Raw genomic sequence first — 12,256 nt, 5'->3', positions numbered from 1 at the left:
GTTAAAGCTATTGATGGTGAGTGAGCTGTTAGTCCTTGCAGGGGCTAACAAATCTAACTGTTGTGATGTATTTTTTTTAGTTGGGTATCAGCATTTTCTTGGAATAAAAATGACTATGTACTAGGGTCATAAATCATTTATTGTCTAGGAACATTTTTTTTGTATCAAATTGCTCCAAAAGCAAAATGAAGATCCACTGCTATAGGATACTATGAAGATTAAGTGGGTTCTAAAAGGCATGCAGTTCCTGGAGAATAGGTCTTTCCATACCTGTTCAAGGTAATGGTTTGGATTCAGCCTCTCATCCTGAGTCCTTAAATCACTGATAATTGGAAACTGTGAGAATAAAACAGATCAAGAATCAAGCATCCCTATGCTTTCTGGAAACAGGCTACTTATATAGATAAACTCTTTGTCCGTGTATTTTTTTAATGTATTACACAGATAAATGACTTGTATATGGAGAAGTTTGCATTAGCATTTACAGGGAACAGTTTTACATTCCTGTTTCGCAAATGTATGTAAAATGTGAAATAAGCGGGGTATTAAACATTGCTGAATTTACTGATTGCTCTTGTAGCAACATAGTGTATTTTGTATTGAAAATTACATGCCTCATGAGACAGTAGGCTTTGTAAGTTTGTAAAGTACATTACTGCTGCGTTTCTATGCTTACATTTGGAAGCTAAATATGCAAGAGCTCAACAATAACATGCTTTGTGCTGGAAACTAATGATGCGTAGTAAAACATCAGAAAAAGGTGATAATAGAGCCAGGATTTTCAGTGAGAACTTGATGGTAAGAGGTGGGGGAGAGGGAATAAATATTGAAGTAATGTAGTGGAGAGACTGCTATAAACCATGTAAACCTCTGAAACTCTTTTCTGCATGGCTGCAGTTGTGGTTCAGAAGGAGGCAGTATGCTGCAGCTGGTGCCCTCAGTTAGATTTCTCTGCATTGCTGTAGAGAAAAACGAACCTTAACCTTTGAGCCTGGAGTATTGGCTTTGAAATTTCATTCCTAAGTGGCAGCTGCTCCTGTTTTGGAACGTACACCTCATTGTACTAGGAATGCATATTTAAAGGACTTGTGTGAGACAGTTCAGGACAAAATATAAAGCTTACTGATGTAGACATCCAAGAGGTAAAATCAACATTAATGTGAATATTGGTGGGATTAAAACCATTCCCTTGCTGTGACTGTCACACAGTCAAAATGAGGTGAAGTATGCAAAGTTAATACTGGCTAGCAGACCTCCTTAATGAAAGAAACATATTAATATATATAATTTGATAAGATACAGCAACTTCTTAAAAGCTTTTAAATTTTTCTGTTTAGTTCATGATTGAGAACACAGACATGCAGCTTTATTTTTAAATGCTATTTTTAACTTCACAAGTGTGCTTAAGAGCATAAACTTGCTTAAGTTACTAAATTAGCATGAAAGGTGAGCCACTACATATTTGCTTCTGTTTGGTAACAGGAAATGGTGTTAGTATTCCCTTGCTTCTCCTCGCAGCTTCGTGATTTTTAGATAAACAGGAACTTAAAAGCACACAACTTTCAATAGTTAACACAGTTCTGTTGTTTGGAATGTAAATCTATACAGATAATAACTATATTTGTCAAGGAGATCGGAAGAAATAATTATAAAATCCCCTTAAATAGCCATATTTCTTTGTGAACATCAGCATCAAATATGTATTGCACATAAATGATGGTGAGAGAAGAGGAATTCTTGCATATTTTATATGAAAAAGGTGAAATACAAGGGATTATCTTTACATATGTTCATCAGACAGAATTTGTGCAATTCTGAGCAATTCTAATTAAACCCATAATTATACTACAATAATTATTTTAAAGCTTACAGTTCACAATTAACTTTCACTGAAATGAAAATCTGCTGACATTCTGCTGTAAATGATTAAACATAATGACCTGTATTTAAGAACATAGTGTCTTTTTTCTTTTGTTCTTTATTTTCAAGTGAAATCTTCTGATTTTTTTTTTTACCACTATTTACTTTACTTGGGTCAAGTTGTTCAGCAGAGGCAAATAAATGCTTCTATATGCTAGAATCGTTTTCTATATGCTAGTCATCCATTAGTTCTTAAGCTAACCCATTTGACTTATTATGGTGATTCTATTAAAACTGCCAGTAAAAATAAAATTATTAAAAAATGGCTGGTGCAATTGTCCTCATTGTTTAGATAAAATTACCCAGAAACATTGCTAGGAAATCTGCTTTGTCTTTTTAGTCATTTATATAAAAATGTAGTATATGGAAGCACTGAGAAACTGGCAGAATGCCTGCTCTGTGTAATGCCTTTGTTATAATACCTTGTGACAGCACAGGTTCTACATTTGAAATGTTTAATTTTCTTTTTAGTGTAATTTATTTAATATTTCCCTTTTAACACATAAGTCAAAATTCAAATGTTTCCTGCTGCTCAGGAGAATATTCTAGTTTTGTCCCTAAATCTGGCCTTTCAGATGGTAAAATACAGTTTTTGCAGTTCATACTGGGAAATGTCACTTGGAAGAACATAATTTTTTTGTTGTTTATAACACCTTTACTGAAGTTATAAAAGGCAGATTTAAAGTTTTACTGTCATAATACCTTTTTATTTTTCCTCAGTACTATTTGATCAGCCGAAACACTGCTGTGTGGCTGTGACACGGCTCGTGAGGTGACGGGTTGCCCACCAGTATAGGACAGAAGCCCAGTGTCACCAGTTGTAACTCGCTTTGTGGCTGCCACTTGTTACCTCAGCATCCTTAAATCCTAGAATCATTAAGACTGGAACAGACCTCCAAGATCATCTGGTCCAACCATCCCCTACCACCACCATCACCCACCAAACCATGTCCCCAAGCACCACGTCCAACCTTTCCTTGAACACCCCCAGGGACGGTGACTCCAGCACCTCCCTGGGCAACCCGTCCCACTGCCTGACTGCTCTTTCTGAGAAGAAATGGCTCCTCATTTCCAACGTAAACCTTCCCCGGTGCAGCTTGAGGCCATTCCCTCTAGTCCTATCACTAGTTATCTGTGAGAGGAACCTGACCCCCAGCTCCCCACAGCTTCCTTCAGGTAGCCGTATGCTGGGAGTGCATGAGAGTGTAATTAAGCGCACGCTTTAACATTTTAAACGTGATTTTAACATTTTAAAAGGGGATTTAACATTTCAACAGGGATTTTAACCCTCAGAACCGTTACGCGCCGTTATTCCCCGATTAATTTCCCCACACGAGCCCGGCGCTGAAGGACAGCCGCAGCCGCCCCCGCCCCGCGCCCCTTCACGGGCGGCCGCGCGTCATCAGCGCGCGCGGGGCCCCGCGCCGGTCACGTGCCTCGCGTTTCCCTGAGGCGCCGAGCGGGCCGCGGGTGAGGGTCGGGGGGGTCCGGCCGGTTCCAGGGCCCCCGGCCCGCTCCGCTCTGACTGGAAGGTGCCGCCTGAGCGTCCCCTTCCCGCACGGAGCGGCTCGGGGGGACGGGGAGGGGGCGGGCGGAGCTCCCCGTAGGCCCGGGCCGCCGCGGTTCCCGTCAGCGTGGCCGCTTGGGGCTGGTTTCAGCCCCGTACAGCCTGGCAGGGCCTTAAGGTCGTGGGAGGGGAGGGCTCGCCGTGGTGGTGCCCGAGGGGGGTTGCAGGCGGTCACCCGAGGTCGCTTAACGGCCTTTGCTCCGTTTCTAGGCTCGCCATGTCACTGCCAACCAAGAGATGCGGAAGGCCTCCCGTGTTGTCTTTTTTGGAAAAGAAAAAGAGAAAGCAGAGCCTGGATAGGAGGAGGGGGAAGACGAGGATCTATGTGGGAAGCCACATCGACCGCTGGCTGACGCTCAAGGAGAAGCTGGACTTCAGGAACGACGCCGAAGTGGCGGGGTTTTTGTTGGACTTGTGAGTAGGCTGTCTCAGTTCTCCTCTGTTTACCAGTCCCAAGTAAATAATTCCTGGCATTAATTTAACACCAGCTGTATGTTTTCTTTCTAGGTATGACAGTTACGACCCATTGTTAAAAGCTTCGATCTGTTCCCTCCCAGGCGGTGTGAGGAGAAAGTGTGTGAGAGATGAAAAAGCTTTGTCAGACAGCACTTCCTTAATAGCAGCTGATGGAACGTTAGTATTATGCTCGCCTTGTGTGTGAAGGGGGCAGATTAAATCTTTTTCTTGATATCATTTAGAAGATGGCAACTGCTTTTAAAGAAAAGGGGTGGGTCATAAGCAAGATAAAACTATACAGCTAATTTTATCAAATTGTATAATTTGGAGACCCTTTGTAGAAGCGTATCTGTGTAGTTTGTTGTTTGCATTGTTAAATACCTAATAGTCTAGACAAAATACAATTAAAACTTCTTCTGCAAAAAAAAAACAACAACATTCTAATTAGAAATGTGTGTTGTATTTGCAGGTATGACAATGATGACCAGCTGTCTAAAGAGTCTGCTTGTTCTGAACCTGGAGACTTAAGAATTGTCACTGTGAAAGAAGAGAGAGATACGCCACATGATTGCTTGTCAACGGAGACGGATGACACGTTAGTGATACTATGGGGTTCTTTTTGCACGGTTTACATTTGAAAATATTTTGTATTGATTTTAATTTTCACTTTTAATTTTGCTTATTAGAAACTCATGTCATTCATGCTCTAATTCCTTACCTAAAAGCATTTCAGTAGTTAATGGTTGGTCCAATCTTTGTGAGGCAAAAATCAGTGAGAGATTTTGGAAAAGTTTTCTTTTGGAGTACACACAGCAAACTTGCTTGTTCAGTGACTGCCTTCCTTAATCGTATATAATTTGTGAGTGGAACAAGAAAATAGCTGCTCTACGTATATTAGTCACTTTAGTAAATAATGAGACTTCACAGTGATGCGGTCTATAGGCACATGTGATTGTAGTGTGTGCTTTAGCTTTTCTAAAAAGAAAAATGTTTCATTGTTGACTGTCTGAGTAATAATACATACAAAGTGACATGTTAACCTGTTTAAAAATAGTGCCGTGCTCAACGAGGCAACCACACCATCAGTCGACTGCTGATTTCTTTTACTGCAGTGTCATCAGTCACTAAGGCATTCACAGTTCAGATCAGAGGAGCCTCAAATAGGTATGCTTGTCCATTACTCTTTAGGTTTCAATTATCCACAAGTATTACTGAATAACTGTAATTTCATCCATGTCTTAGTTATCAGACATTTAAAAATGTATCTTTTAATGTGTGCAGGGGGACACTGAGAACCTAGGACATTACATTGGCATTGCATGATGTGTCCAAACCCTTCGCTAATATGAAGTATGTAATGCATGTAGCATGTTTGTCTGAATCTTGTTTTCCACTGTTCTGTTTTTTTGTGACTTCCCTAATTCTCCTTACTTTTGATTTTAGTAGGTGAACGTGTTGGGGTTCTGAAAGCAATTCAGTGGCTCAGAAGAATTCTTGGAAGCTAGGTCAGGAGAAAACAAATATCGGTGCTGATGAAGCCGAAAATTTCAAGTGCATTCTTCAAAATAACATTTTTCTCTGGCACTATAGCTTTAGTTTGGAGTGCAGCCAACAATGATTGAATTCCTGGGATGGATTTTAAACAGGTGAGACAGAAAGCTTGTTCTTACTTGATTGCTTATTTCTACCTTTTGAGCTGTGAGAAATAATGTGAAAAGTTGTTTGGTATGAGAAAAACTTTCTTTTAATCTAAAAGGTAATGTATGGGATACTTCATTACAGACTCGTGTGTGTGTGTGCGCCAAAGATATTAAGTCACACTGATCATGTAAAATGCTGGACAAATGATCAGGCATGTATGCAGTGGTTGTACAAAGCCAAGGCAGCTGTTTAAGAACAAAGAGATTCAAAAAGAAGCAGTATTTTATAGGGCAGATATCTTAGTGCATACCGTATTGTTCTGTGGAACATTCACCCACAAGGAGTAGTTTTATAGCTTGTCAGTGAGGATAAGAATTCTTCTGTGTTTCAGTCTCTGAACACCACATCCTCAGTAATGCTTTTGTTTTTCATTCACAGTATACTGATGAGGTAGAGTGATAATGTTACTGGAGGATTCTTATTAGCTGTGGGAAATTCATACAGTGGTTAAGTGATCTGCCTAAAGTCATGTTGGTAGCTGAGCTTAGGTCTTAAAAGTAAAACTAAACTCAATATTAACTCGGTGTTTTTTAGAAGGTTGTGCAAGATTCTTAGCTATTTTAGAAAATACTGGTTTACCTTCTGAAAGGAGCGATGGCTATGTTGATGGATTAAAAAAAAAATAAAATCCAAGAAACCTACACCTCCTGTTGAAGGGTGGAGATGAAGACAGGTAGCTCCTGCTTTTCAGGCATTTGGGTGTCATATTTTTCTGTTGCTGTTACTGTTTTGAGGGTGATGGAGTATGTCTTTTCATTTTGTACAGCCAGGAAAAGAACAATTTGAAGTATAGTTTCTGCAACAAGGTCTTGTTGAAGGTCCTTTCTTAACAAACTGTGCATTAACAATCATAATCATAAAGCGGCTGTTGTATTTTAGGCCTTTCATCTAGTCAACTAGGTTGGCTAAACACTAACTGTTGAGGAACTGGAAATAGCAAATACAATGGAGGAAGAACACTTAAATTCACCTGTTTCTTCAGTGGCTTTAATATTTGGTTTGTCTTGTTTTTGGAGTCTTGCCCACTGGTGTTAGCTTTCAGAGGTTGCTCTTGCTGGAGAGAAGTAAGTTGTTGGAGAAACAGTGAGGGAGTCAAGTAGTGGAGACTGGGATTTCAAGATTCTTGCCCGGTAAACTGGTATTGTATTGAGTTCTGGCTATTTTGAAGAGTTGGAATGTTGAAGTAACACAGGAAGAAAAGAACACACGGAAATTGCTTTCAAGCATTATTGGCAGGGCGTAGCCAAAGGGAAGTATTACTGAACCACGTCCAGTTAGGTTCCTGAATACATTCAGTTCTTCTATAATGCTTCTTCTATTACTCAATTTCACCTAACCTTTAAAATTTAGAATACTGACCAAGCTAGATTCAAATTGTTTTTCTGGTTTTCGTGTAAAAAGTGCAAAACTGTTGAAACACATAGCGAACCATTTATTGTTTTATTTCTTTAATATTTGTAACTTACTGTAAAGATTGAAAGTAAAGATTGATGTAAAGATTGAAGGTTGAGTTAAAGTAGTTGAGCAGGGGGGTTTCCTTTGTTTTAAAGGAACTGTAGGGGATTTGGGATTATTTTAAAATCTCTGGCACTCAAATATTTCAGTAGTAAAACTCCTTTGGCTGGACTTCTGTTACTGAGACATTGTCTTGATAGAGCTGGCTTTCCTGGAATTTGATTATTCAATGTATCTTTTACCTTGATTCATTAAGAAATAAACCAAGAACAATATACACAAAGAATGCAGGTAGAAAATACTCGAAAGTGCCACAGCAGTTGGATGAGGAAGACTGAAACCTGTACAGTGGGTTGGTGTCAGTCATTAGTAAATGATTAGTTGGGAAGCCCCTTCTTTGAAGTAGACTTCAGCTCCAGTTCCTGTCTTCCCTGAAATGGTAGTGGCAGCTCCTTTTTGTAACGATTTTTGCTATGTAGCTTTTCTCACAAGCAAGAGAGTCTGTATTGCAAAAGTTCTCTTAAGTAATCTGTTGTCTGAAAAGTTGTACGGCTGCTGTCCAGACAAGGCAATTGTAAATTGCAATTACCTAGCTTGAAAACAAAATAAACAATCTTGAGGAAATGTCCAGCAGGCTGTTAATGCTGAAGGCTTGCCATGACAACAGTACGAAGAGCTGAGTGATGGAAAATAGAGTGGAGTTTCTTAGCAAGCAGGAAAGTAAACCTTTTAAATTACATTTTAAAATAAATTAATAAAATAACCTGCTTAGCCAGGAGGGCTTCCTGTGTTCTACCAACAAATTGAATTTGAATCCTTTTTTTTTTTTTTCCAAAATTGTTCTGACTAGTCTACATTTAGACCCTCTAAATATGACTGAAGTATGACACAACAATTCTTGATTGAACTAAAAGACTCTACGTGTATTGGTTTTGGTCTTCAGTGTTCATAGTATGTTTTTTAATTACATCAAAAAAACAGCAAACAAACAAAAAAGACAAACCACAATCAGTGATTATTTCTCTAACTTGAAAGTGAATGTATAACAGTGCTTTTCCTTATAGAACATTGAGTGATTAGTCTAAGACACGGTGCACTTAATTAAGTAGATGACTATTGTAATGCTAAATGTTGATCTGTATTTTGCTCTAATCAAGTCATGTGTATAAATCATATAATCAGACCAGCATCTTTTATTTTATATATTGCAAGTACAAAAGCACAAATGGATTGTTTGTAATTTTTCATAATTTCCAAGTTAGACAAAAGTATTAGGGGAATGTATTAGTCATATTTCTTGAAATAATGCAAGCATACTTTGTATTTAGATACTTGAATGTCACATAATAATTATAATCATTGTGTTACTTTTCAGGGTACCAGTAAGAAGAAAATCAAGCACTTGAATGACAATACTGGGGCAGTTTTTGGTCCTTTTTGATTTTGCTGTGAGGGTATTGTGAACTATAAAGAATCACTGTAAATTCTAATATGAAATCCGATGTTACTTGTTGAACAGCAAATTAAACTTAAATAACTAAAGTTTTATTGTGTTACCTTAACACTAATAAAGCGTGTGGAGTGTATTTATTTCACTGTGAGAGTCTGTACATGGTTTTCTGAAATGGCAACAAGAAAAAAACAATAATGCTAATAGGTACATCTCGAGCTTATTCAGAATTTTATTTAATTTCTGTAGTTTGTATTAATGAAAATGTTCCTCATTTTATTTAAATCTCAAAGGGTTAAAGTAGAAACAACTTTCTAGTAGCAGTTGCAGCATCAAGCATCTTTATTTCTTGATGTATTTCTTTGAATGCTTTTTGCTAGGAAGCAAATTTAAACTATCCCACATAATGGAAGGCATTCTTAGAGGCTATTTATGCACTTAATATTGATGGTTAAAGTAATGGACTATATAGTGTGTTATTTCCCTCTAAAAAATAAGTAATCAAGATCAGATACCATGTTGTTTATTTAAGTATATTTCATTACTGAATAATTTGATCTCTTGCTTTGGCTTTTGACACTGTGAAAGCTGATATGTAATGTTATTTACTATGCCTCTGATACGGTGCATTTTAATTATTTTCTCTAAAAAAGATAATTAAATATGGAGTACTTTTAGTAATTGAAGTTCAATAGAGTAGTGTTTGCAGTTCTGAATTTGTTCTGTAGTTACTAGATATGAATAATCCTGGAAAGTTTTTAACTGAGAAATTACTGTGATTGTATTCAGTATATGTTTGTCAAAAGGCCAAAAACTCCCAATCTTCATTTTTTTTCTTTAAACCATACGTTTTCATAAGCGTTCAGGTCCCAGTCTTACACTACTCAAGCCAGCTGGGATTTCCCATTGACTTGCAGCAGAACAGCCTCTCTCTATGGAGTAATTCCCCCAATTAGGTCTTTATATTCAATATTCTATATTTTTAATGAGCTACTTCACCTGCAGTAAGAAACTTCTGCTCTTAAATATTCTTCTGTTGCATTTGAAATATAAAAGTTGTGTTAGCTTATTAACATATCTCTTGTCAAATGTTGGAAAGATAGTTTCAACAAATGATTTTCTCCAGTTTATTTATAAAAAAAAAAAAAAAGGCTTTCTTAAAATGAAAATGCCGTTTCCCATGCCTTTGTGTTCTCTTTGCTCTGTGCCGTTCAGTGTTTTGACTACCAAGCTGTCACTTGTGTAAGTGACTCAGTTTGGCCCGCGGAAAATAGCATGACTGGTGATACTAGGTGTCAGTTACGTGACTTTCAGCACTCGCAGATTTTGTATTGTCAGTGTCAGTGAAAAGGGAAGAGGATTCAGCCTTCAGTAGAATCGGTTATGTTTACCTCCAAAGTCGACAAGATCAACAGAAGAACATGCTACTGCAAGAGCTAGTTGCAGTAAGGAGCTCTGTCCTTCTGTGGCATTTGAGCACTGTTTGACAGCCTGTTAGCCTAGTTCTTGTGCCTTTATAAATGAACAGTCAAAGTACTATTTAATGACATTCTCATGGAAGTAAACTAATGCTGCAAATGCATTATGTTTTCGGGTGTATTAACTATTTAAAATCCTTGTAGAATGGTTATTCTGATAGATAGTTCTTGAATCTGGTATGATTCAGCTACTACTACTGTGTTTTCCCCAAAAACATTACATTAAACTAGCAATTCAGGCTGAAGAAAAGTCAAGAGAAAAATAGACTTAAAATTTCCTTTTGTAATGTTTTAATATGCATGATATATTTGGGGTTATTATATCAACATATGTTTAAATATCTGACTTGTCTAGAACAGAATATGATCATTTGTATTGTCCGGTAAATTTTGCAGAATAGTTGAATTGTAATGATTCTGACACAGATTTGTGCATCTGCTGAGAACAGGATGAACAGTGGCTAGCCTTTTGTCAACCATAAAACAGCACAGTCAGTTTTTCTGCATCTGTGGGTCTATGGCAATTGGTGAACTAGAACGTGCTTAAATGTAAAAATTAAATCTATAAATATTGTTTACACTGTTGTTCCAATTATGGGTTAAGGATATACATGTAGAATTACTCTAAGCAAAATAGTTGGGGTTTTTAGCAGTATTGAGTATAGATTTCTAAATGAAGTACTGTGAAAAAAAGGAAATTTGCTCTGTGGGTTTAGAATGAAAGGCAAACAAAGGCTGTAAAACACAAGGGGTTTTTGTTCTTTGTTTATAATGTGGCTTTGCTGTCTTATTTGTTTTCCTTAGGACTGTGGCTCTATTAAATCTTTGAAACGTGATCAAGTACACTGAGGAAATCTAGGAAACTTACATCCAGATACGGACAGGATTATGTTGGAACATAAATTTCAGCCATTAGCCAAAAAACTTAACTGACAATATACCAGTTTTCATAATGCTAACCTCATATCCCATTATTTTGCCTTGACAAGGCAAACTTTTTTAAATTGCAGGGTTAAATTTCTTAATTGTCTTAAATTGTAACAGTGATTATTGTGCTTTTAGCTGAATAACAGTATCAAACAAAAGCTTCATGTGTGTATTTTTTTTTTTTCAGGAAAGGTGATCTGTTCTATATTATGACTTAATTTGGTAGTATTTAACTACAAAATTTGAGACAAGCTTATTTAAAACAGCTCTTGTGGCTCTATTCCAAATGTAAAATAAGCAGTTTTGTAGGTAGCTGCAGACACGAGAGAGAGAGGTAGAGCTGAGGTGATAGACTGGTGTAGGTTACTGCAGAAAATAATTGCATTTCAATACCCTTTTTTATTACCATTTAGAGTGGCTGTTTAATTCTGCACCTCTTTTTTAGAGAACAAGTCTTATGAGGAGCAGCTGAGGGAGCTGGGGTTGCTTAGCTTGGAGAAAAGAAGGCTCAGGGGAGACCTTATTGTGCTTTACAGTGACCTTAAAGGAGCTTGTAGTGAGGTGGGCATCAGGCCCTTCTCCCAGGCACCGAGGGATAAGATGAGGGGAAATGGCCTCAAGTTGTGCCAGGGGAGGTTTAGGTTGGATGTGAGGAGAAATTTCGTTACTGGAAGGGTTGTGCTGCGTTGGAACAGGCTGCCCAGGGCAGTGGTTGAGTCACCATCCCTGGAGGTCTGTAGGAAACGTGCAGATGTAGATCTTCGTAGCATGGTTTAGTGGTGGACTTAAGGGCTAGGTTACAGGTTGGGCTAGATGATCTTGGAGGTGTCTTCCAACCTGAAGGATTCTATGATCCTTTTCTTATTCTAAATGCCTGTTTATAAGCTTGATTGCACAGCCCCATGTTCAGGATGAAGAAGAACCCTCCACCATATTATTTAAGAATATAACAGGAATGCAGGAATCTGGTATTCTGAGTTCTTTAGGCTCAGTATATAATTTTATGCAAGTTGTTTCTCTCTCTCTAAGCCTTTTTTTCTTTTCCTGTGGTAAAATAGGAGTAAATTCCAAGTGTAACTTTTATAATACACAAGATTACTTGTCTGTAAGAAAGATTTAATAGTAAGAAATACTATCCCAAGTGTGATATTTTACTTTTTCAAGAAAGTCTCAAGTCCTGTGCCTGTTACCAGTGACATGTTTTCTGGGTTTCTATATCAACCCAGAAGAGTTTCAGCAGTGTGCAATGTTAAGCACATTCTCATGAGTCACTGCTGAAAATACTGGTCAGTGGATGGCAGG

The 12,256-nt window shown here is 37.8% G+C and overlaps 1 protein-coding gene across 1 annotated transcript; it reads left to right on the top strand.

Moving 5' to 3' along the window:
- Positions 1–3,294: 3,294 nt before the first annotated feature.
- LOC136786648 (zinc finger protein 692-like) lies at positions 3,295–8,685 on the top strand. The gene is made up of 8 exons (XM_066980148.1): positions 3,295–3,390; positions 3,698–3,901; positions 3,995–4,120; positions 4,413–4,538; positions 4,998–5,107; positions 5,225–5,293; positions 5,387–5,589; positions 8,475–8,685. The coding sequence occupies exons 2-5, from the start codon at positions 3,705–3,707 to the stop codon at positions 5,038–5,040; spliced, it is 492 nt and encodes a 163-aa protein (XP_066836249.1). The 5' UTR covers positions 3,295–3,390; positions 3,698–3,704; the 3' UTR covers positions 5,041–5,107; positions 5,225–5,293; positions 5,387–5,589; positions 8,475–8,685.
- The last annotated feature ends 3,571 nt before the right edge of the window (positions 8,686–12,256 follow it).

The sequence above is a fragment of the Anser cygnoides genome, chromosome 19, assembly GCF_040182565.1.
Source record: "Anser cygnoides isolate HZ-2024a breed goose chromosome 19, Taihu_goose_T2T_genome, whole genome shotgun sequence".
Lineage (NCBI taxonomy): Eukaryota > Metazoa > Chordata > Aves > Anseriformes > Anatidae > Anser > Anser cygnoides.
This window is presented reverse-complemented; position numbering and strand designations above follow the sequence as displayed.